This window comes from Orycteropus afer, unplaced genomic scaffold (assembly GCF_000298275.1).
Source record: "Orycteropus afer afer isolate SDZICR_OR568_19922 unplaced genomic scaffold, OryAfe1.0 scaffold00399, whole genome shotgun sequence".
Classification (NCBI taxonomy): Eukaryota; Metazoa; Chordata; class Mammalia; order Tubulidentata; family Orycteropodidae; genus Orycteropus; species Orycteropus afer.
This window is the reverse complement of record NW_006921986.1, coordinates 2148209-2173565: the sequence shown is the minus strand read 5'-3', so window position 1 is coordinate 2173565 and position 25357 is coordinate 2148209. Positions and strand designations below refer to the sequence as shown.

Here is a 25357-nt window from a genome sequence, read left to right as displayed (position 1 = left end):
GCTGGTAAAGGCTGGAGGGTGGTGGCAGTCTGGCCTCATAGAAGTAAGTCGCGGGCCGCTGATGGTGATTCGGCCTCACTCTCATGAGGTTGGTGTCAGAAGATGTTGCCCTCAAGTCCTTTTTGCAGGCGCCAGCCTCACAATCGTTGCTATGCTTGAGCCCATCATCTCGTTGAGGGTCTTCTTTTTTGCCGACCCTCCACTTTACCAAGGATGATATTCTTCTCCAGGGACTGGTCTCTCCTGACAACAGAACCAATGCACGAGAAGTGAAGTCTTGTCATTCTAAACAGCATCCGGCTGTATTATACCCAAGACAGATTTGTTTGTTCTGCTGTTCATTCCAGAGCTGGTAGAAAACTCAGAGCAAACAGGTTAGACTGCAGGCTGTGTCCTATTCTCCCAGACAGTGCTTTATAGCAAAAAAAAGTTTGAAAATCCTTATCACTTAGAGAGGAATTTCTCTTTTCAGGATGCTAAAAGAATAAATCCCCTCATTATCATTCCTGGAGGCACTGACTGTGGCTGAGACTGGAAAGTGATGCTGCCGTTACCGTTTCTCACAAGTCCAGGGCCTTTCCCTAACCCTGATCAGGGGTCAGGCCATCTCCCATTAATTTACAAATCTCTGTGCTGGAACTTGCTAGATTTCAGCAGTTGGGTGGGGAAGGGATGTTTTCTCCCACAGCTACAACAGCATGAGTGTCACAGTGTCTATGATTGTCTCTCACACTGCCGCCCCTTCCTACCTATGGGACCAGCTGAGGCTCCCCATCTGGCTGCCTCCCTGTACCTAAGCTTTCCTGCACTATGGGACACGGGTGGAGGTGGAGTTGGCGGAGAGGATAAGTGAGGAAAAGAAGAGGGAATAGAATGGCAGGAGGGAAGGGGGTTCTGGCCAAGGTGTTCTGTAAGCAGAGTCCAGTAAATCATCTCTGACCCTCACCTCCTGTGCTGACTCCTTTTCCAAGAAGCACAGGTAAACCACCTTAAGTTTCAAGAATCATTTATCAGGTCATGTGTGAAAGGTAAGTTAGGGATGTCAATGAAATGGATGGCACTTTACCTGCTTTGATATGTTAGCACCCTGGAGGGAAATGGGCTGAGCAGGCCACTGCATAGAGGGAAAGAACTATACAACTGAGTTGGAGACAAAAACACGACACAATTGTGATAGAACCCAAGAGATGACAGTATGACTTAACTGGTTTACCTAGTCTTTTTTTTTTTTTTTTTTTAATTTTATTGTGATTTGGATGAAAGTTTACAGAGCAAATTCATGTTCCATACAGCAGTTCACATGCACTTTGTCTCATGACATTGACTGCAATCTCCCACAATGCAACAGCTCTCCTCCCACTTCCTCCCCATAGCCACCTCTTTCCTGTGTCCTTCCCTCCCATGTACTCCTGCCCCCTGAGCTATCTGACTGTGCATACACAGCCTTTCTAGTCTCCCATGATTGATCTCTCCAAGGAGTGTATCTACCTAGCGTAAATGTTCAGCTCATATGCCTGTCTTTCGTTTGGCTGGAAGCCATAGGAGTAGGTTCAATTCCAGACCTGAAAAGCAGCAAGGGGCCATAGTCTCAGAGGTTTCACCAGGCTTTATCAGACCAGCAAAACTGGTACCTTTTTCTTTTTTATGATTTTGAGTTTTGTTCCACATTGTTGTCCCACTGTATCTAGGGTCTCCTACATAGATCCCCCTCTGAGTGGTTGACAGTGGTAGCCAGGCACTATCTAGTACTTCTGGTCTCATAGTCATATAGGCTAAGGATCGCATGGTGTACTAGTTGCTTGGACTAATTCTTTCCATGCATCTTTGGTTTTCTTCATTATTCTTTGCTCTGGATGAGGAGAGACCCATAGTTGCATCTAGATGGCTGTTTGGTTTACCTGGTCTGTAACCTAAAGAACAATTTCTATAATCCTGGGTTTACCCTAAGGACCTCTGGTGGCATAATGCCTAATGCATTTGACTGCTAACCAGAAGGCTGGCGGTTCAAACCCAACAACACCTCAGAGGAAAGAAGACCAGGCAGTCTACTTTTGTAAAGATTTACTGCCTCTGAAACCCAATGGAGGTCACTATGAGTTGGAATCGACTCGATGGCAGTGGGTTTGTTTTTTGTTTTTTTGGGGTTTACCTGGATGTTGTAAACAGTTCATGGACTTGGCTGCTAACCAAAAGCTTAGAGTGTGACTCCACCCAGAGATGCCTGGCTAGCAATTAAAGCCATCTGGAGCACAGTTGTACTCTGACACACAGGGGGTCGCCAAGAGTCACAGTTGATCCCATGGCAACTGTTATTCATTTATTTATTTTATTGTGATTTGGGTGAAAGTTTACAGAGCAAATTCACTTTCCATACAGCAGTCCACATACACATTGTCTGATGACATTGACAGTTTACCCCAATGCAACACCTCCCCTCCCTCTTCCTCCTGATAGTTACCTCTTCACTGTGTCCATCCCTCCATGCACTCCTGCCTCCTGAGCTATCTCCCTGTGCACAAACAGCCCCTCTTTCTCCCATGATTGCTCTCTCCAAGGGATGCATCCAACTCAGGTACATGTTCAACTCTTACGCCTGTCTTTTATTTGGCTGGAAGCCACAGGTGTGGGTTTAATTCTAGACCTGAAGGGCCCATGGCAACTGGTTTTTATAAATCTTCTATTCATTAGAGTATTTATGTCTGTATTTATTCCTCACCTGCTTTTTAAAAAGGATTCGAGGTCAAGTACACAAATAACTATGTTGTAACAAGGAATGAGCTAAGTGCTCCAAGAGGGCTGCAGGGTGCTGATGGAGAAAGTGTTATATGGGGTTTGGACTTTGGGAACTCTGGAACCTACTACTAGCTCTGTGGCCTCCAATAGACACTAACCTCTTAGTTTCCTTATTAATCAAATGAGTTTAGTAATTCTTGCCTTGCGGACTTTTTGTGAGGATTGGAGACCACATATTTAAAATGCTGTAAAAGGACTTACCCTTCAATGAATGGCAGCCACTGCTATGATGCACTGCTGTTGAGTCGGATCTGACTTATAGTGACCCCTCCTTGGGTTGCCGAGGTATTGTCTCTACGGAAGTAGATTGCCCAATCTTCCTTCTGAAGAGTGGCTGGTGGGTTTGAACTGCCAGCCTTCTGGTTAGCAGCCAAATGCTTTAGGGACTACACCACCAGAGCTCCTGCCACTACTATTAGGAGAGTTTTAAATCAAACTGCAGATAAAACTTTTGTGTCCCACCTAAATCTATCTCCCCAGATGTGAGCCTCCACAGAATATTTCATGAGATTCCTAACCAAAAAGGCTCAAAAAACCTCAGGGAGCTTTTGGGAGCACACTGTCTGCTCCTGGGTGGGAAGAGGCACCCTGGACGTCTCCTTGCCATCTGGCTCTGGCAATCATTCCAACTCCTGACAGCTCCTTATGTGTCAGACTAGAACTGTGCACCATGGCACTGTCAGCAGTGGCTGTTTCCGGAAGCAGATGGGCAGGCGTTTCTTCCCAGGCTCCTCTGAGTTGAGTTGACCCTCCAGCCTTTCTCCAGTAGCAGCCCAGCACTTTAACCATTTGTACCACCAGGTGACAGTAGCTGCTGCTGTTAGTTGAGGTTCAGGTAAATGCCGCAGTGCTAAACACTTTACTCTTCTCACTTCATCTTCAAAATGATCCTGTAAAGTGCAGACCGGTCCCATTTTCCTGCTGAGGGAGGTCCAGCAGCTTGCACAACAGTGATGGAGGCAGAATATGGGTTCAAGTCCAAACTTGCAGCTCAATCTCTTGGGCACTTCTGGAAACTTGGGCTTTTACCTACACTCAAACCAAAAACTAAATTCACTGCCATCAAGTTGATTCTCACTCACAGTTACCCTTTATTCAGTTTCCAAGCCTGGACATCTTTACGGAAGCACACTGTTTCATTTTTCTTTCCCCGAGCGGCTAGTGGGTTCTACCTATCGACCTTCTGGTTAGCAGACAAATGCCTTAACTACTGTGCCACCAGAGCTCCTTTTCCAGCTACACTAAGCAAAAAACACACAAATAAAAAAAGATACCCTTTGGTGGCCTAGTGGGTAAGGCATTTGGCTGCTGACCAGAGGTCAGGTGTTCAAACCCACCAGCCCTGAAGGAAGATGGGTGATCTACTTCTGTAAAGATTTACAGCCTTAGAAACCTAATGGGGGTCGCTATGACTCAGCATCCACTCCATGGCAGTGAGTTTGGTTTGGTGAGTTGGGTTTCTCCATATTCCCTGCTCTTCTTCCCAAGTCCCTCTCCTTTATTGTTCTTGCTCTCCTTCCCTGCTCACTTTTCTCTGGAAAATAGGAGCGCGTGCGCGCACACACACACACACACACACACACAGGTGTGCGCTGGACTCTCAGGAGGGAAAAAAAGCGCCCAAGGAACCCCTGCCTCGCTCTGCAGTTAGCTAGAGATAGGGCTAACTGGCCTAATTGGGGAAGACACTTCAGCTTTGGCCAATTCCCCTTTTCTCCCCCTCTCCCCCAAATCCATGATTTTCCTGTCCTGCTTGTCAGCACACGCAGAACCTCTCTGCCTCAGTTCACTCCCTGCCATATTAAACTCTAGGGTGGAAGGGGTGATGTGGGGTAGAGCCAGGTGGCTTGGTCGCCTCCCCGCGTTTTGTGCAGTTCGCACCATGTCCACTTCCAAGAGCGAAGGCGAGGCCACAGCGGGAGAGCAGACTGTCAGTGCCACTTGCTGAGAGCCCCGCAGACCCGGCGAACCGCGTGAAGCGCCACCTGCTATAAATAGGTCGCCTAGGACAGAGTGTGCAAACGCACATCCCGCCGCGAGGGCCTTAATCACGCGCGGGGCCACGTCCCCAGCGCCACTGACCACACCGGGCCAAGACCGGGCGCCCCAAGCCCGAGTGCCTCTCCCTCCTCCAGGTGGGAGTGGGCATCCGCCGCGCGGGCTCAGGATGGGCCCCCCGGGAGGGGCGAGAAAGGGCGGGGGGAGAGGCCGCGGAGGACCCGCACTGCAGCAGCTGTCGCCCGCGTGTGACTTGGCCGTCCGGGCCGTGCCGACCAGGCGAAGTCACACGGCACAGTTTGAGGGGAGGGACGGGGAAGCACTGCGTCCCCTCTGGGCTCCCGGGGGACCGAGGCGGGAGCTGCAGCTCCCGCCCAGCCCTCGCCTCCCCCGCGCTCGCCCGGCTGGGAAGGAGGAAACGCGAGCAGCGCACAGACACCTCCTCCTTCGCCGCCGCCGCCCCCGCCTCTGTGCCTGTTGCTATCGCGGCCACGGGACCCGCCTGTCCTCAGCCTGGGAGGAGGAGCGGCGGGAGCCGGGTCACGGACCCCCTGCCCCTCGCTGCAGGAAGCGTGCAGCCGGCCCCGCACGATGGCCGCCCCACCCGCCCAGGCCGTCCCCACGCAGCACCCCAGCACCTGCGCGTCCCGGCCGGGCCCCGGGCTCTGAGCCCCGCCGCACAGGTAGGCGCCTTACAGGGCTGAGCGCACGCCACCCCGCTCCCTGCTCCGCGGGCATCCCGCGGGCCCCTGTCCCCTGCCCGCCCGGCTTGCGGAGAAGCAGGGATGGTTTTTGCGCTCCTCGCGGCCGGGATGGCGCGCTGGGAGGAAGTTCCTTGCCAACTAAATGCCCCCCCACTTGGACGAAAGCGAAACCTTCACGTTCCGGAGGACCCGGGAGCCAAGGCAGGTTCCCCCTCCCTTCCTCCCGTCTTCCCCTCCCCCCTCCCGCCAACTCTCTCAAGGGCTAGCGAAGGGCGACCAAATTGGGCAAGGGTGGTCAGAGTGGCCCCACACCACCCTTTAAAGTTCAGGAGACTTTGCACTAGTAACTTTGGCAGCACCACCAGTGCGCTCAACATTTCTTTCTATGGGCACATCCTGTACCAGTCATTTTGAAACCCTGATGAAATATTCCTAGCAGCTTCCTGATCGCTGTGTAATGAGACCCTCACATTTAGCCACATATTGCTGTTTGTTTAAGTATGTGTCATTTTGTTTAAAATCCACCCTGATGTGGTTTTTATCTCTTGTAATTTTATCTAACATAGCGTGCTCTCTGAAAGTTGCTTAAAAAGGAAAAGAAATTGAAAGTGATGATTCTTCCTTTTATTAAACAGTTTAATTTTCACAATGCCCTACTTTCATGGGTAGGTGTGTACTTCACAGTTCTCCCCTTCTTTCTTTAGGTGATTGGATGATTTATTTTATTAATATAATCAGACCTTGAAGGAACCTTTAAATATGACCCAGTTTAAATGAGTCACAGCCACGAAACTCAGCTATGGCTACAATTCCAAACTTCTAAACTTTTTGCACTGTACCTAAACTGAAAACAGAGTGTCTGAAGAACAGCCCTTCATTAGGAAAGCAGACATTGATGATCTTCCTGAGAGATGCATGGGGTGGAGTGGGAGCATGGCCACGCCACCTTGGTTAGTGGTGGCTGGGGAGCTGGATTGTGTGGGAGGGGCTGGGTGGAAGAATGAAAGGAGAGGTAGAGGTAGTCCAGGAGGCTGGGAATCACCTTGCAGATTGACTTTTCAGTTTTCTGTAGACTTCATGTTCTGTCGCTCCCTTGGGTTAGAAATGCCTGAAGCAGGTGAATTCTGCTGGACCTTTTCCTAGAGTGCAAGTAATTTCTCTTGGCTGGGGGTAAGGTGGGCATGCCTCCTGATGAGCTTCTTCCTGAGAACTCTGAAGACTGCCTTGGGGTGGGGGCAGGGGGTCAGGACAGTGTATGACAACATTTGTATGAGAAAGGTTTGACTGCTTTTTGTAAACAGGTGTTTTACTCCAGCTTGACATTGAAGGCACTGCAGCCTTGAGTCTGCCCATTTCTTGGTTTTGTTTTGTTTCTGTCAAGTTATAGAAAAATAAGACTGTAACACATGCTTTCGCTCCACATTGGTCCACAAGAACCATCGCCATAATGTGACCTGCTGGATAGTGGGCACAGCTGTGAGTTAAAGGGAGCCATGTCAAATATTTAGAGGGCTTATGATAAAGAGGATACAAGTGACATATATGGAGGATCCTGAGACTATTAATTGGGCACAGGAAGAAAGGGATGAAGCTGGAAATAAAATCACTGGGAGATAATGTGCATTTATGTGGCTTTGTCCATCTGTCATTCACAAACCAGTAAGAGAGGGAATGCATTTATTGGTGTACTTATAAATTAGCATTAAAGTTTTGCAAATGAGACTCCCTGACATAGCCTGTCATTATCTCTCCCGCTGAGCGCTCTGGGGTTTTTCCCTTCTACCATGCTAACATTTGGGTTGGGTGGCAGGCATGTTAGTTGTTGACCTGTTATCTCACATGACATAGTTTGTCATAGTACCAGAGGGTATAAAGAGAAAGTGGGCAACTCTGAAGGAACGTGGCTTGTCCCCTCTCCCTCATTATCTGGCCGTTGACAATCCCTGTCCCCCACAGAACCCATGTGGAGATAGCCAAGTGTGGGTGGGCTTCTTGTGCTCAGCCATATTTCTTGCCCAGATCTTCTAGGACGTTGCACCAGCCAACAGTGAGGAACGGCAGCCCCAGCCAGCACAATCTTGCCTGCTCCCTGTTGAGCATATCCAGCCACCTGGAACAGAGCAGCCTGTTTCTATGGCCACTGGCTTCTTGGTAGGGTTTCTAAACTTTCTCTCATAATGTGATGACACCCCCAAGCCCCTCTGTCTCCTTTCACAGTATTTCCCTCAAGAACCCCATTCCCCACTCTTTTCAGGTTCTGCAGGGAACCTATAGTGTATATCAGCCCACCCACTGGTGGCTTAAGCATATGTAGGTGCCTTGGTGTGGTTGTCTTTGCCCTTTTCCCTGTCTACTGTGCTGTCCTTTTCAATTTTAATGGCCACGTTAATCCCACTGCTTGATATGTTTCCCAGAGCTTTCCTTTTCTTGGTCATTAAAACGTGCAGAGCAGAATCTCTTAATTCAAACGACTGTGTGCTTTGAGTCTGGTCCACTCAGCAAGCAAGGCTGTTGGGTTCATGTCACTAGTGATGATAAAGGATTGAAGTGTTCAGTGCACAACTGTTACCTGACAGTTTCCTCTGCTGACTTTTATTCTCCTTTCTTCCTCTCCAGCCCACATTCCCACAGAAATATTTTTTAACCAGATTCTTCACAAAAGGCATAAAACCTTCCATTTCTCATTCATTCTCATTCTCATTTGACATTCCCAAGCTGAGATGTCCATTTGATTCATTCTTAGGCTTAAGGGCAAGTGCCCCTATTCAGGTTTCAAATGCTTAGAAAAGGATTTGTCTATTCATGCCACATGAAACAACCTTGCACCTAGGTGTCAGAGAAGCTGTATAGAAACATAGGAAATGTTTGGCACCAACTCAAAGGCATTTTGTTTTAAATATGCCTGTTTTCTAGGAGACAAGCCCCAGCTATTTTTCTCTTAAAAAGAGAGTGTGCTTATTTAGTAGCATGTTATGCATAATCAGTGATTCTAAACTTCCAAAGTAGGAAAACACTTAGGGGTTTGTTGTTAGGAGTTAACAAAGTCATGCATGTGAACTGCTTTGGTGCCTGTGTGGTGCAAATGGTTAATGAGTTTGGCTGCAAACCAAAAGGTTAGAGGTTTGAGTCCACCCAGAAGTGCCTCAGAAGAAAGGCCTGGTGATCTGCTTCCCCAAAGTCAGCCATTGAAAGCCCTGGGGAGCATAGTTCTACTCTAATTGGGATTTTGTTTTGGTTAAAGGGCTTGGAACAGTGCCTGGCATTTAGTGAGCACTCATTAAGTGTCAGTAGTGCTATAATTATGTTTATTTGTTTATTTTACTCTTAGAGTATAACTTTGACATTGTTGTTATTGTTGTTATGTGCTGTCGAGTCGGACCCGACTCATAGCGACCCCTCCTTGGCTTTCCGAGGCAGTATCACTATGGAAGTAGATTGCCCCATCTTCCTTCCAAGGAGTGGCTGGTGAGTTTGAACTTCCAGCCTTCTGGTTAGCAGTCAAGTGCCTTAGGCACTGCACAACCAGAGCTCCCAACTTTGGCATTAGGTTTAGATAATTGAGGCCAAGCAAAATTTTGATATAAGAATAATCCAGCTGATGTACTGGAAAGATATTTGATACCACTATATTGGAAAGATCAGAAGTTTGGACATAAGACAGCCCTGAATTCCAATCTTGCCTTTACCATTTGCTGCCTATGGGATTGTTCTATAAAATGAGATTGATAAGACATACTTCTTAGAGTTGTGAGAGTACAGAAGATAATATATGAAAAATGTCCAGGAAGTGGTTGTGTTAGGCTGGGTTCTCTAGAGAAGCAAAACCAGTAAAGTAGTAAAGAGAGAGAAAGAAGTTTGTCTTAGGAAAATGGCGCACACAGTTATAGAAGCTGAAAAGTCCCAAGTTCCTGGATCGAACATCAAGCTGGAGGCTTTTCCCGATTCACACAGCTGCAGGGGCTGACGAGCTCAAGATTGGCAGGCAGTATACCAGCTGTTGACTTCGGCAGATAATGAATCCAAGATCACCAGGCCGAATGGTGGATTGTTTGCTCATGGACAGTTGTAGGCAGCACAACAGGATCCAGATCCACTGGAGAGTCTGTCATTTTCCCAGGATGTCCATATATATATTGGAAGCAGTCCACATCCCTAGGAAGCTCCCTTTCAATGGATTGGCTGCTCAAAGCATATACATCCGATCTCATTATGGGAATAACCACATCACAACTGCTTAAACCACTCAGAATCGTGGTCCAGCTAAGTTGACACACAACCCCAACTATCACAGTGGTCAACAGATGTCACTCTAGCAAAGTGGTTAAGAGCAAGCACAAGCTCTGGAGCCAAAGGATCTGGCACCAAATTCTGGTTCTGCCACTTCCTACTGTGTGACCTTGACCTTGGGCAAGTAGTCTCACTTCTCTTTGCCACAGCTTCAAATCAGGGTTGATAAAAATAGTATTTATAGGATTCTTGTGTTAACTCAATCAATTAATAAATGCTTAGCAAATCCTATTATGTGTTACTAATTATTATCATGACCATTATTCTTAGGAGAATCACTTAAAGCACCTGAGCAGGTAGGAGGGTTGTACACAATCCCTGAAGGCCAGTTAGGACTCTACCCTCTTTATTGCCTTAAGTCTAACAGAATGCAAGTGTAGTGACATCCTAAAGGGCTAGCCTTGAATTGGCTCTAATTTACGTAAGAAGGAAATCATTCAAAAACATCATTACTTTACCTGTCAAAGGGACACACTCCAATACTGGAGTACCCCTGATAATGAGGAGGTTAGAACCACTGGCTTCAGGAGCTCAGAGTGATGGTGAGTGAACTTGTCCATTGCTCTAATCACCTATAGGCAATTCCTGGATGAATAGCACTCTAATTGGGGCAGGTTTCTCTGAAGGAAGTGGACAAATAATTTAGCTAAACCAGTGATCTAACTGCATGAGGTTTGAGTACTTCAGCTTGCAGTATAATTCTGTTCATGTGTATGGCCACTCTATCTGGTGTGAAGAACAGAAAAATTAAACCGTTGATTCACAAGAGGCAATGAGTGGCCACCAGGGACTTCCTGTCCATCTTGTGGGTCCCCAGCAGCTAACAAAGTTTGGCTAGTTCCTAACCTATTCACGCGGTAGTGAAGCAATGGACTGAAACATGCCGACGATCATCGAGATGGCACAGGACCAGGCACTGTTTTGCATGGTTATATATATGTTAACCATGAGTTGGCACAGCTTGACGGCAACTGTAACAACAATAACAAGTTCCTAACGTGGCCTGGAAGGAGCCCTGGAGGTGTAGTGATTAAGCACTCAACTGCTAACCAGAAGGTTGGTGGCACAAACCCAGTAACTGCTCTGTGGGAGAAAATGTTGCAGTCTGCTTCCATTAAGATTACAGCCTTGGAAACCGGTGGGTCAGTTCTACTCTGTCCTGTAGGGCTGCTAAGAGTCAGAATCCACTTGACAGCAATAGATTTGGGTTTTTGGTAACCTGGCCTGGTTACCAAGCTAGAGGCGACCAGCACATCTGTCTCTCCCACTTGCCTTCCCACCAGCAATCGTGAGGCCCGAAACTTCAGAGGCTGAAGTATTGTCAGCTACTGGAGAGTCCCTACCTCACTACCTCTTGTGGTTTGCTAGGAGGGAGTGAAGGGGGCTTCAAAGAGTGGGGGTTTCCCAAAAGAGAGCTTATTCACTTCACCATTCCATCTCTCACTTCCTGATCAATAAATTCCATCTTCATGCATGTCTGCCACATTTATGTTCTTGAAGAGAACTGAGAACAGCTTTCTATCCCCACACAATGTTGGGACATTTGGTATTATACATTATGAAAAATAGATTCATCAGATTTTAGAGGAAGAAGAAAACTTAGAGACAATCTTGTTCCATTCTCTTATAACAATAAACATGAGTCTTGGAGAAGTTAAATAGCTTACTTTGTGAACTTCACGCTTGAGAATGTTTTCATGAATAAACCAAAGATTCTTTTCAGCATTTGGATGGGTACCAGGGACTTGAATAGAGCCCTGGTGGCATAGTGCCTAAGGCATTTAGCTGCTAACCAGAAGGCTGGAGGTTCAAACCCACCAGCCACTCATTGGAAGGAAGGTTGGGCAATCTACTTCTGTAGTGATACTGCCTCGGAAACCCAAGGAGGGGTCGTTATGAGTCGGGTCTGACTCGACAGCACGTAACAACAACAATTCTGTCACCAACTTGGGCAAGCCCCTAGTTTCTCCAGGACCAAATTTCCTCATTTCCAATATGAAGAAAATTTCTAAATGTCTCAGCTCAGAAAGACTTTTCTGACTTTAAAATGTTATGATTCTAAGGATATCCCTCCAGGGACATTTAGCATAGTAGGCTCACTAGGAAGAATTATTGAAACTATTCTCGTAAAGGTTAGAATTCTTGTGCTTTGGGTTCCTACTGTGTGTAAGAACTGTGCTAGATGGATGGAGCACAGAGTCTCCTTAGAGGGAGAGAGGAGTCCTCGGGCGGTGCCGATGGTTGACACACTCAGCTGCTAACTGAAAGCTTGGGAGGTTCAAGTCCACACAGAGACACCCTGGAAGAAAGGACCAGCGGTCTACTTCTGAAAAATTGTGCTTCTATGAAGCACAATTCCACTTTGACACACATGGTGCTGCCATGAATTGGAGTCAACTCAGTAGCAACCGATTTGGGTTTTTTGGTTTAGAGGGACAGAGCTTGTACAGGGACAAACCAAAAAAACCAAACACACTGCTGTCGAGTCAGATCTGACTCATAGCGACCCTTTCTGGAGTTTCCAAGGTGGTATCGCTATGGAAGTAGATTGTCCAACCTTCCTTGCGAGGAGTGGTTGGTGGGTTTGAACTGCCAACCTTCTGGTTAGCAGTCAAGTGCCTTAGGCACTACACCACCAGAGCTCCTTGTTCAGGGAAGACTCTAGTAATAACACAAGGGAAGCTCACAGGAAGAACAGGTCATGGAATTTCTTGCTGGGGGTATAAAGCGCAAGAGGCCTCCTTGGAATAGGTGATTCTGCCTGGAACTTAAGGATGGTCGGAGGTGGAGTACAAATTATGTCAATGAGATAGTTTAAAAAATAAAGAAATAGTTTGTTCATATTATTTGAATAATGCATCTGTTTCTTGGAACTTTTTAGTGAAAGGTAATGCAGCAGTTATTCGCCTAGTCTGAGTTACCATGAATTCAGCAGAATCTGAATTGCTTACAGAAAATTATGGCTATGTCTGAAGTAGAGCTTATAGTTGAGAGTTTTTATAAAGCAAGTGAAGACGGAAAGGGGCAAATTTCAGGCATTCTAATGGTTTGCCTGAAATGACAGAACTAATTTGATGACTAATTGTAAATAAAAATTGTTTTATTGTGACAAAAATTATACATCTAAAACAGCCAAGTCAACTTTTTGGTTTTCACATGTACAATTCAGTGAAATGGGTTGTATTTATCGTGTTAGGCCATCATCACCACTATCCATTTCCAAATTATCCCACTACGATCACAGAAACTTAGAGGCCCCTAAGCTAAGACTCCTTTCTCCTTCCCTCTCACAACCGGCAATCACTAATGAACTTTGGTCTCGATGCTGTTGTTGTTAGGCGCCATGGAGTTGATTCCAGTTCTCGGTGACCCTGTGTACAACACAACAAAACACTGCCCAGTTCTGCGCCATCCGCACTGTCCTTGCTGTGCTTGAGCCCATCATCGCAACCACTGTGTCAATCCAGCTGCTGAGGGTCTTCCCCATTATCTCTGACCCTGTACTTTATTACCAAGCATGATATCCTTCTCTAGGGACTGTTCCCTTCTGATGATGTGAGTGAAGTAGGTGAGACGAAGTCTGGCCATTCTGGCTTCCAAGGAGCATTCTGGCTGCACTTCTTCCAGGAGAGATTTGTTCGTTCTTCTGGCAGTCCACAGTATTTTCAGTAGTCTTTGCCAACACCACAATTCAAAGGCATCGATTATTCATTCACTTGCCATTTCATATAAACAGGATCATACAATATTTGCCCTTTGTGACTTAATTCACTCAGCATAATATTTTCAAGATTGATCCATGTTGTAGCATGTGTTGTTGTTAGGTGCCATTGAGTCATCTCCGTCTCATAGCGAACCTGTATACAGCAGAACAAAACACTGCCTGGTCCTGTGCCAGCCCCACAATCCTTGCTATACCTGAGCCCATCATTGTAGCCACTGTGTCAGTCCATCTTGTTGAGGGTCTTCCCCTTTTTTGTTGACCCCTCACTTTACCAAGCATGACATCCTTTTCCAGGGAATGGTCCCTTCTAACAACATGACCAAAGTTGTTGTTATGTGCCATCAAGTCAGACCCAACACATAGAGATCTCTCCTCGGGTTTCCGAGGTGGTATCACTATGGAAGTAGATTGCCCAACCTTCCTTCCGAGGAGTGGCTGGTGAGTTTGAACTGCCAGCCCCTGGTTAGCAGTCAAGTGCCTTAGACACTAAGCTACCAGAGCTCCCATGACCAAAGTAGGTGAGCCAAAGTCTGGACATTCTTGCTTCCAAGGATCATTCCGGCTGTACTTCTTCTGGGACAGATTTGTTAGTTGTAGCATGTATCAATACTAAATTTCTCTTTGTGGCTGAGTAATACTCCGTTGTATGTCTATACCACATTTTGTTTATCCGTTCATCTGTTGATGGCCATTTAGTTTGTTTCCACCGTTTGGCTGTTTTGAACAAGGTTGCGGTGAACACTGGTGTACAGGTTTCTGTTTACAATCCTGCTTTCATTTCTTGGGGTCGATATGTAGGATTAGGATTGATGAGTCATATAGTAGTTCTTTAACTGTTCTCCACAGTAACTGTACTATTTTGCATTCCCATCAGCAATGGATGAGGTTCTAATTTCTTCTCATACTCACCAACATCTGTTATTTTCTGTGATTGCCATTGTTCTGTGGAGGAAGTGGTATCTCATTGTAGTTTAGATTTGCATCTCCTCATGGTAACTCAGGGAGCTCTGGTGGTGCAGTGCCTAAAGTATTTGCCTGCTAACCAGAAGGTTGGCAGTTCAAACCCTCCAGTCACTCAGAGGGAAGAAGGTGGGGCAATCTACATCCATAAAGATTTACCATCTTAGAAACCCAATGGGGCTCACTATGAGTCTGAATCAACTCCGTAGTAGTGAGTTTGTTTTTTTATTTTTTTCTATGATAACTGAAGGAACTCTGGTGATGTAGTGGTTAAAACAATCAGCTGCTAACCAAAATGTCAGCCGTTCAAACACACCAGCTTCTCCATGGAAAGAAGATGAGGCAGTATCCTTCCATAAAGATGTGTAGCCTTGGAAACCCCACGGGGCAGTTCTACTCTGCCCTATAGGGTTGCTACGAATGGAATTAGCTTGATGGTAGTGGGTTTGGTTTGTGATAACTGATTTTCTTATCAAGTGATTGAAATTACTAAATTGAGTAATTTCTTATGCTATGTACACACGTTCTTACAAGAAAGCAGAAAATAAATCTATGCTTGTTGTCACTATATTAATAACTGTCACATAACAATAATTGATAGATCTTGGGTTCCTCCTTTGTAATAATTCTAGTGCTTCTTTAAGCATATCATGGGATTAGCAGCTGTCATCAGTTAGAACTTGAAATAGATTCGGTTACAGGAGTGGAAGTTGAGCCAGGCATTTAATGCCGCTTTCACCTGTAGATGAGAGAGAAGAGGAAAAGAGAGATCATTATTTATGGTGTTACGTGAACTTTAAGTCTGTTTCCATCATGTGGAAAAGCTGGTCTTTAAAGGTGAAAGAGACAGGGAATACACTTTCATGAATATATTTGAGGTCTAAATAAAGTAAGAATTTACTTCTGAACATTTGAACATTTCAAATGAAAAAAATTAACCCTTTATGTTAAATTCTATGAACAATTTGCTTTTAACTTGCATACGTGTATGTCATACAGAAAAACATAGCCATGGTAAAAAGCAGACCAGTTCTGTTTCAGGAAAGACAGGAATTGATTATTGATTTTAGTGCCTGGTACTCGATATGTTGTTATTGTTATCATCAGCAGGAGTATTAGAATGTGATGTTGACAAGGTCAGATTAGGTGAGATTGTTCAAAGAAAGCTGGTGGAATGAAGGGGAGGGATAGAGTTAAACGGGGGAAGAAAAGCCTTCAAAGGAATCTGAAAAGAAGCAACTGGAGAGGTAAGATGAGACCATGAAGCCTGTCAAGAAGGAAGGAGCAGTCAGAGTTGAGAGAAGACGAGGCAGTTAAGGACTGAGAAGCACCCTTTGGATTCCAGAACCAGGAGGACCTGGGCGGCCTTAATGGAAGAATTTTACTGGATCCATATTGTTTCTGACCCTACCATTCACACTGTGATCTTATAAACCAAGGATGGATGTGCAGTAGAAAGTGGAGCCAGCAAGTAGTTTACCTTGTGTTGTTGTTGTTGTTTGCTGTCGAGTCGGCCCCGACTCACAGCGACCCCTCCTTGGGTTTCTGAGGCAGTATCACTACGGAAGTAGGATTGCCCAACCTTCCTTCCGAGGAGTGGCTGGTGGGTTTACCTTGTAGACATTGTGTAAGGAAGAAGAGTTGTGCCTAGGGGAAGTTGGACATCAAGGGGGAAAATAATATAAATATGAATACAAATATATATGTATATATTTATTTATTTATTTGGGATGAGAGAGACTTTATTTACTCTTTAAAAATATTTATTGAGTGTCAGGCACCGTGCCAGACACTGAAGATACAGTGATGAAGAAGGCAGAGGCATTCATGGCTGTCACGAGTTTCCCCGCTGCGGATTCATGCAGACCCAGACAAATGCTTGAGAGACTGGAGTACCAGGAGCAAATGAATTAATGTGAGGTCCTGAGATCCTGTAGATAACCTAGCTTTGAACAGAAGGGCTTTTTCACTCAGTAGGACAGTGAGGGTACATCAAATGCAGTTGTTGAAGGTTGAACGGGAATGTACTTGAGAGTTTGGGTCTGGTAGTAACAACACCTTCTATTGACGATGTTGAATAGGAAAATTAATTAACAGCTATCTTACTTTGATTTTAATGTTTTTCTTAAACCAAATGATAGCCATCAAAAACTTGACCCAAACTGCAAAATCTGCCAGAAATTGTTCTATAGCAATGTCAGTTTGTCTTAATCAAGGATAATTGTCAAACCTTTACCTCCTAATTTAAATTTCAAAAGACCTCATGGCTGCAATGTGTTATCAATGAATGTCGGTAAACAGGGAAGGCAAGGTTCCATCAGTCATGTTAAGATTAACCAATGGTATATAGGAGCCCTGGTAGCATAGTGCCTAAGGTATTTGACTGCTAACCAGAAGGCTGGTGGATTTGAACCACCAGCCACTCCTTGGAAGGAAGGTTGGGCAATCTACTTCCGTAGTGATACTGCCTCGGCAACTCAAGGAGGGGTTGCTATGAGTCGGGGCGACTCGACAGCACATAACAACAACAACAACAATAGTACCTAAGGCATTTGACTGCTAACCAGAGAGTTGGTGGTTCAAACCCACCAACCACTCTGTGGAAGGAAGACAGGGCAATCTACTTTCCTAAAGATTTATGGCTTCAGAAACCCAATGGGAGTTGCTGTGAGTTGGAATCAACTCGATGGCAGTGGGCTTAGGCTTCTCTTTATAAGCACCATTATACCTAGCATCTTTGACCTATTTGCTTTCTCTGGCATCAAAATGACTCAGATTTCCCAGTAGAGATATCTCTTGAGATGAGTTAGTGGACAAGCAGGAGAATTGTTCGATTTAAAAAGAAATCCAAATCTGCAAAGGCACGGAGACATTATAAACTTGATGAATTCAGGCAAATAGATGGGAACTGCAGATTTTGTGCATGGCTGGAGTGAAGGATAAATTTGTGTGAGGAGCAGGAAACCTGACTAAAAGGGGGTAGAGTGAGCCAGAAAGTAAAGGACCTTATGTGCTAATACAGGGAGTTTGAATTTTATCCAGGAAAGTGTTGGAGAATTTTAAGCTTCAGCATGAGGAATCACATTTGTGCTTTAGAAAGATTACACTCAAAACTGAGGAAACAGTGGTGAGTGACTGAGAGGTTCCTGGCTGGATGTGTCATTCACTGAGGGAACACATGAGAAGCTGATTGGGAGGAAAGTTTTTGAGTTCAATTTTTTGGATGTGTTGAGCAGGAGCTCTGGTAGTGTAGTTGTTAAGGGATTTGGCTGTTAACAAAAATGTTGGTAGTTCAAACCCACCAGCCACTCCACAGAAGAAAGATGAGGCAGTTGGCTTCCATAAAGATTCACAGCCTTGGAAACCCAATGAGGGTGGCTATGGGTCAAAATTGACTCGATGGCAGTAAGTTTGGTTTGTTCTTTTTATATGCATACAGAATAACTGCTCAGAATAAATTTCAATTCAAATTTTAGTGAGTTTTGGTTAATTTTTCACAGTGGGTAGAGGTAAGGTGTTGGGGACAGGGCTTCTAGTACATGAATTAAATGAAGCAATGTTTGTAAGAGTTTTTAGAACTTACGGGTGCTGATGGGAGCTCTGGTAGCATAGTACCTAAGGCATTTGACTGCTAACCAGAAGGCTGGCAGTTCAAACCCACTAGCCACTCCTCGGAAGGAAGGTTGGGCAATCTACTTCCATAGAGATACTGCCTTGGAAACCAAGCAGGGGTCGCTGTGAGTCGGATCTGACTCGCCGGCAGTGTGTTGCATTGTTGCATTGTACAGGTGCTGATGGGGCAGTGGTGGTTCAGTGGTAGAATTCTCATCTTCCACGTGGAAGGCCTGGGTTTGATTCCCAGCCAGTGCACGCTATGCACAGCTCCCACCTGTCTGTCAGTGGAGGCTTATGTTTTGCTATAGAGCTAAGCAGGTTCTAGACTAAGGCAGACTGAGAAGAAAGACCTGTCTACTTCCAAAAATAAACCAACGGAAACCCGCGGCTTCAAATGGTTCGACCCACAACTGATCATGGGGTGCAGGACCAGACAGCCTTTGGTTCCCTTGTGCATGGGATCAGCATGAGGCTGAGGCTGGTCGATGGCAGCTAATAACAACAACGGGCACTGAGTAAGCGTTAAAACCCAAAACGAAACTCACTGCAATCGAGTCAGATCTGACTCATAGAGACCCCTCCTTGGGTTTCTGAGGCAGTATCACTACGGAAGTAGATTGCCCAATCTTCCTCCCGAGGAGTGGCTGGTGGGTTTGAACAGCCAGCCTTCTGGTTAGCAGTCAAGTGTTTTGGCACTACACCACCAGAATCCCCTGAGTAAACGTTTATGGTTCATAAATTTGTGACTCAGAATCTCTGAACTACCTCAAGGAGAGCCTTTTTAGGTTTAAGAGGTTAAAATCGATAAGGTCAGTTAAGAAGTGTTCTGGCTAGGTAGACTATGATAATGGATAAAAACCAGAAAAACTGACATGTTGCCATTGAGTCAGTTCCACCTCATGGTGACCCCGTCTATTACAGAGTCGAGCTGAACTCCAGGGAGTTTTTTTGGCTGTAATTTCTTTACAGAAATAGATTGCCAGAACTTTCTTTCACAGTGTCATTGGTGGGTTCCAACTATCAACCTTTATGTTAGTACCTTAGCTTACCTGCTGCCATTGAGTCAATTCTAACTCATAGCGACCTGCTAGGACAGAGTAGAACTGCCCCATACAGGGTTTCCAAAGCTGAAATCTCTATGGAAGCTGACTGCCACATCTTTCTTCGGAGGAATGACTGGTGGGTTCGAACCGTCAGCCTCTCAGCAGCCAAGTGTTTTAACAACTGTGGCACCTGGTCTCCTTTTTAGCTTCATAGTCAAATGCAAGCAGTTTATGCCACCCAGGGACCATGATGATGGGTAGCTGATATTTTTTCTTATGAGATTTTCTTTTTAAGGTGTCTTTTGTACTGAATTTGATTATCTTAAAAGCAATTTCTTGAAGTATGTGATAAATAGTATAGAAGTGTTTAAAGCTGTCAGGACATGCCGTATTGTTTTCCATGGTGATTGACTTTGTTGGCTTCTATGAGGCTTGTGTTTAACAGTCATTTCCTGGTGGGATTTTTGGGAACTGTAGTGAGTGTGACAGTTATGTCATTGCCAGGTTTTATATGTAATACAATTTCAAGAACACTCTTTCTAGGTGGAACAGCTTATTGGAATGGATATTCATGTCTAACTACACTTGGATTTTTAGACTTTCAAGTTCTTTCTGAAATATTATCTCTTCGGAAGTAGCTATTGCTGTGACTCCATTAAATTCTAATGCCTCTCTTTTTCTCCCCCCAGAATTCTTCTTCGAAAGTGTGTAAAGTAATTTCTTGGTTTGAAACAGAAAAGCAGGAGGGACGTTTTGCTGGCTTTCCAGGCCTTTCCCAAGATGGAACCGATAACATTCACAGCAAGGAAACATCCATTCCCTAATGAGGTCTCGGTGGACTTTGGCCTTCAGCTGGTGGGCTCTTTGCCTGTGCATTCTCTGACCACCATGCCCATGCTGCCTTGGGTTGTGGCAGAAGTGCGAAGACTCAGCACCTCCAGAAAGGAGCCTGTAACCAAGCAAGTACGGCTTTGCGTTTCACCCTCCGGTTTGAGATGTGAACATGAGCCCGGAAAAAGTCAACAATGGGATCCCTTGATCTGTTCCAGCATATTTGAGTGTAAGCCTCAGCATGTTCACAAACTGATTCACAACAGTTATGACCCAAGTTACTTTGCCTGCCTGGTTAAGGAAGATGCAACCAGCCAGCAGAGTATCTGTTACGTATTTAAAGCTGATGATCAAACAAAAGTAAGTTAAGCTGCCCAGTGATGTCACTAAGGGGTTATGCATGTATGTGTGTGTGTATGTGTGTGTGTCTGAGGTGGGGGAGGGGTGGGATGTGGACTGCATTGGGTGACACTGTCAGAGGAGATGACACCAAAATGACTACCTATAAAATTTTAGTTCATTGTTTCAGCAGAAATGTATTTTTTTTTTTTTTTATTAGGATTTGGGTGAAGATTTACAGAGTAAATTCACTTTTCATACAGCAGTTCACATATACTTTGTCTCATGTCATTGACCAAAATTTACAATGCAGCAGCTCCCCTCCCACTTCCTCCCCATAGTTACCTCCTCCCAGTGTCCATTCCTTCATACTCTTCTGCACCCTGAGAGGCCCATTGTCTGCCAACCCTGTATATGATCTTGGATACACTCTCCATTTAGACATACATAATTGTTTAGCTTGTTCACCCATCTATCCGTCCCTATACCCATGTTTGCTTTCATTGAGAAATGTATTTTTTGTTAAAACATTCCTATAGTTCTAACAGGGAGCTCTGGTAGCACAGTGGCTAAGGCACTTGACTGCTAACCAGAAGGCTGGTGGTTCAAACCTACCAGCCACTCCTTGGAAGGAAGATGGGGCAATCTACTTCCGTAGTGATACTGCCTCGGAAACCCAAGGAGGGGTCACTATGAGTCAGGTGTGACTCGACGGTACATAACAACAACAACAACATAGTTCTAACAACAAAACCATTCTTTGTAAGCCTGGCTTACCGAGCCAGAACCCTTGCCGTGGAGTCAATTGCCACTCATAGCAACCCTACAGGACAGAGTAGAACTGCCCCATAGGGTTTCCAAGATTGTAAATCTTTACAAAGCAGACTGCCTTGTCTTTGGTCTCTGGAGGTAGCTGGTGGGAGCTGCTGACTTTTTGGTTTTAACTACTGAGCGTTTTAAGTACTGTGACATCAAGGCTTCTTAAGCCCAAGTTACATGTATCAGTATACTTACAAGGGTAAAATTCTAATTTACTTTTTGAACCTTGTACTGTCCTTGGAAGGAAGGTTGGACAATCTACTTCCTTTGTGATACCGCCTTGGAAACCCAAGGAGGGGTTTCTATGAGTTGGGACTGACTCAATGGCACATAACAACAACAACACACTGTACTCTGGTCAGAGCTGTCATTACTGTCCAATTATAACGACACTTGGAATCATGTGGATTGGTCTGTACCATACAAGCACACCCCGGTGTGTTCTTTGCTGCCCTTGTTTTTAACAGTCACTCATTTTATCAAATTTTCTGATTTTTTTTGTGGTAATATTGTAATAATGAGTATTTGCGAACCTGTATCAACACTATTTTGAGAATGAAGTAGTAATTAAAGGAAAAGAAGGATAAAAATAAAAGGGTTCCACTCAGTTACTAATTTTGTAACTGATAATGCTGTAATTCAAAGTAGAAAGATTTTATAAAACAATGTTGTTGTTGTTGTTCATATAATCTAAGAAATATTGCATTTAAGCAATTTACAACTATATCACATATTATCTATGATTAAAATTGATAATAAACCTTACTAAGGATTTTGTATGGTACAAAAGGAAGTTCATGGGGAGAGGTGGTACTATGAGTTACCACACTGGGTGACACCAACCCTGGTGACAGTAACCCTAGTGATGCCACTGGAGCTGGGGGTCCAAGAGTATGGTGTGGTGGGAGTTGCAATTGTATTTTAAATGTACTGAATGAACAAAAGAGACAATGCTTTATTTATATGAGGTGATTTCACTGGAGTTTTGGTTTTAGGAGGTAGTTCGTTATAGTTTGAAGAACATTTGAGAACAGATATTAGAAATTGTCAGTGTAGGAGTTCAAAGATTCAGCACAGAGATCTGTCTAAAGTTGTAAGTAAGAGCTGAAGTGTTAAGGCCCAAGGGTTCATGTTATTTGAATGTTCTAAAGCTGGACTTCTCACCCTGAAATGTGCATTTGAATCAGAATCACCTAGGATTTTGTTAAAATGCAGGTTCTGATCCAGTGGGTCTAGTGTGGACCCTCAAAAAAAAAACTAACTCACTGCCATCTAGTCGGATCCGACTCATAGTGACCCCTCCTTGGGTTTCCGAGGTGGTATCATTACAGAAGTAGATTGATTGCCCAACCTTCCTTCTGAGGAGTGAGTGGCTGGTGGGTTTGAACCACCCGCCTTCAATTTCTAACGAGCTCCCAGATGATGTTAATGTTCTTGGTCACAAATTGTACTTTTTGATCTTATTAATAAGAATGTATTTATTTATGAATTGTATAAAAATACATTAGCTAATTTCTCAAGGCATAGTGCTCACTTGGGCAGAGGCCTTTGACTAACAGTGATTATGAGTCTATTTCAAAGGTATATATAAAAGGCACCTAACAACAACAACAACAACAACAACAATTTAAATATGAACTAGAGTGACATGTACCAACATGAATAATTCTCAAACTTACAATATTGAGAAAGAAGGAAAGTTGAAGGGTGCTTTTTGATATTTGTTTTAAACAGTTAAACAAAAACATACAAATAATGTATACAGTTTATGAATCCCTAGTTATATAGTAAATGTTCCCGAATGGGTAAAAAAAAAAAAAAAGTATAGATAATTTCAGGGCTTTTTTTTTGCCAACTTCATGTCAGATCTGATTAGACACAATGTTTCACCTTGTGATATATGAGAAGTGTTAAATGTGTCGTCGGCTCTGCTATTTTCCTGTTCATTTGTGCTTGCTTTGTTATTAGCATTAGTTGTAGTTCTGTTCAAGACTCGTTTAAAGACACTTGCCATTTTGTGAGCATTACTTTAGATAAAATTGAAAATATAATATACAGCTACTTTCCCCATTGGTCCCATGGAAACTGTAAATTTGGTCCAGTGTGTAGAAATCAAACAGGTGAAAAAAGTCAGATCTGACTTATAGTGACCCCTCCTGGCGATTCCGAGGTGGTATCACTACAGAAATAGATTGCCCAATCTTCCTTCAGAGGAGTGGCCAGTGGGTTTGAACCGCCAGCCTTCTGTTTAGCAGAGCTCCTCATGAGCTGAGGAATCCCAATTTTGCCTAGGGTACCTTGCATGGCACGGATGGGAGATGCCAGGATGGGAGATGCCAGCGTTAGGAAAGCCTAAGATTCTCAGCTTTTTGGAATTTAAAATATAAATGGAAATGCTAATGTTTTCTCCTTGCACCCCACTGGGTTATTTTGCATACCCTCCTGTGTGTAGAAACTTCATTTGGGAATTAATGTTCTTGATGACCACGTAAATCTCTGGAGACTACTTCTTTTGTTTGTTCATCCTCGATTCATTGGTTTACTCATTCAATCAGTGATTGCTGCTTCAGTTCCTGCAAGAGAATATTAGTACCATGCAGTCTGAAGGTGGAAGCCTCAGTAAGTAAACACCACGTGGTCCATGCTCCAAGGCATGACAGGAGGCAGGTTAAATGGGGCCTAACACAAACCACAGTGTAGCAAGCTTTTTTGAAATAAAGGCTGATGAGCTCACAAACGCTGTTTCTCCTGTAGAATTGGAAGTCTTGTTATTATAAGTCATTTAACGTTATTGTTCATGCATCTCAAATGGGCAGTATGACGTGGCATTTCAGAGATTTCGAGGGGTAAACTACCTGGATTCTGACTCTAGCTCTGCCATTTGTGAACTGAGTGGCCTCCGGCAACTGAGCCTGTTTCCTCACCTGTAAAGTGGGTACGGTATTTGGCTGCTAACCAGAAGGTCAGTGGTTCAAACCCACCAGCTGCGGCATGGGTGGAAGATGAGGTAATCTACTTCCTTGAAGATTTACAGCCTTGGAAACCCTATGGGAGTCGCTATGAGTAGGAATCGATTTGATGGTAGTGGGTTTGGTTTTTGGTATCTCGTAGAATTGCTGGGAGGACTAAATGAGGTAGAACAGGACATAGAAGATTATGGCCATAAGAAATTTTCATTCAAGTAAATTTTACTGGAAGCAGATTATATGCTAATTTCACTCAAAGTCTTAGTTTAAAAGAAGAAGAAAGAGACAGAGATGAATATCAATATCTTCAGTTGTCAGGATGAGATCCTAGTTATCCTTGAATAAAATTTTATAAACAGACACTTGAAAAAAACTTCATGGAAAAAACCCTAGTGGTTTCTATTATTTGGGTACATTCCAGTATGAGCATCCGAGAGTTGAACAGTCTGTACTCTCGGCAAGCTCTGTGCCAGTACCCAGTTTCCTGGAGGAGAGTCCTTCCATGGAATAGTTGTTCAGAACTTTCCACTTTTGACTCTTTCCCAAAATCTTTTACAGTCATCTGAAAACAAGCTTTTGGCTGGTCATTCAGAGAGCTGACAGGAGGAAGAGATTTATAACAAAGTACTGTAATTGGGGCTTCTAGTCGTGCCCAAAGTAGAGAAGTGGCCTTACTCTAGGTTCTGAAATGCCATGGTTGAAATATGAATTTGTTCTTTGGTTATTTTTGGCTTGTACATGGTTTTTACAAACAAAAATTGTCGTTACTGAGAGTAATCAATTGCTGTCATCACATTTATTTTATGAAAGAGTAATTTGTATCATAAACCAAAAATTCACTGCCATTGAGTTGATTCTGACTCATAGCGACCCCCACTGGGTTTCCAAAGCAGTAAATCTTTATGGAAGTAGACTGCAGTCAGCTTCCTTTTGCAGAGCCGCTGGTGGGTTTGAACCACTAGCCATCAAAACTCCCTAATTTGTATCACAGGTACCTCAATTTTCTATTGTGATTGGAAACAGAATGGTAAACCAGGTTGGCCATGATTGTGGCGGGTTATATTTTATGTTCTCAGGATACCCCTGGCATTGTATCTCCTATGGAGGATTATCTGTGCAGAAGCACACTAACCTACCTCGTCATTTCTCTTGGCTAGTTGTAACATTTGCTCAGTGAATTAATTCTCTAGATTAAGGCTCCTTCTAAACAGATGAGGTCAGCATAGACTGTGTTTGCCAGAGAGACGATATGCATTTACTGCCAGGGTCATAAGCACA

General features: G+C 44.3%; 1 protein-coding gene across 1 annotated transcript in view; it reads left to right on the top strand.

Moving 5' to 3' along the window:
• The first annotated feature begins 19904 nt into the window (after positions 1–19904).
• The window catches only part of TBC1D1 (TBC1 domain family member 1), a 392135-nt gene continuing 386682 nt past the window's right edge, over positions 19905–25357 (top strand). The window contains 1 exon segment of the mRNA XM_042782639.1: positions 19905–20315. Within this exon segment, the coding sequence (XP_042638573.1) occupies positions 19905–20315 (411 nt within the window).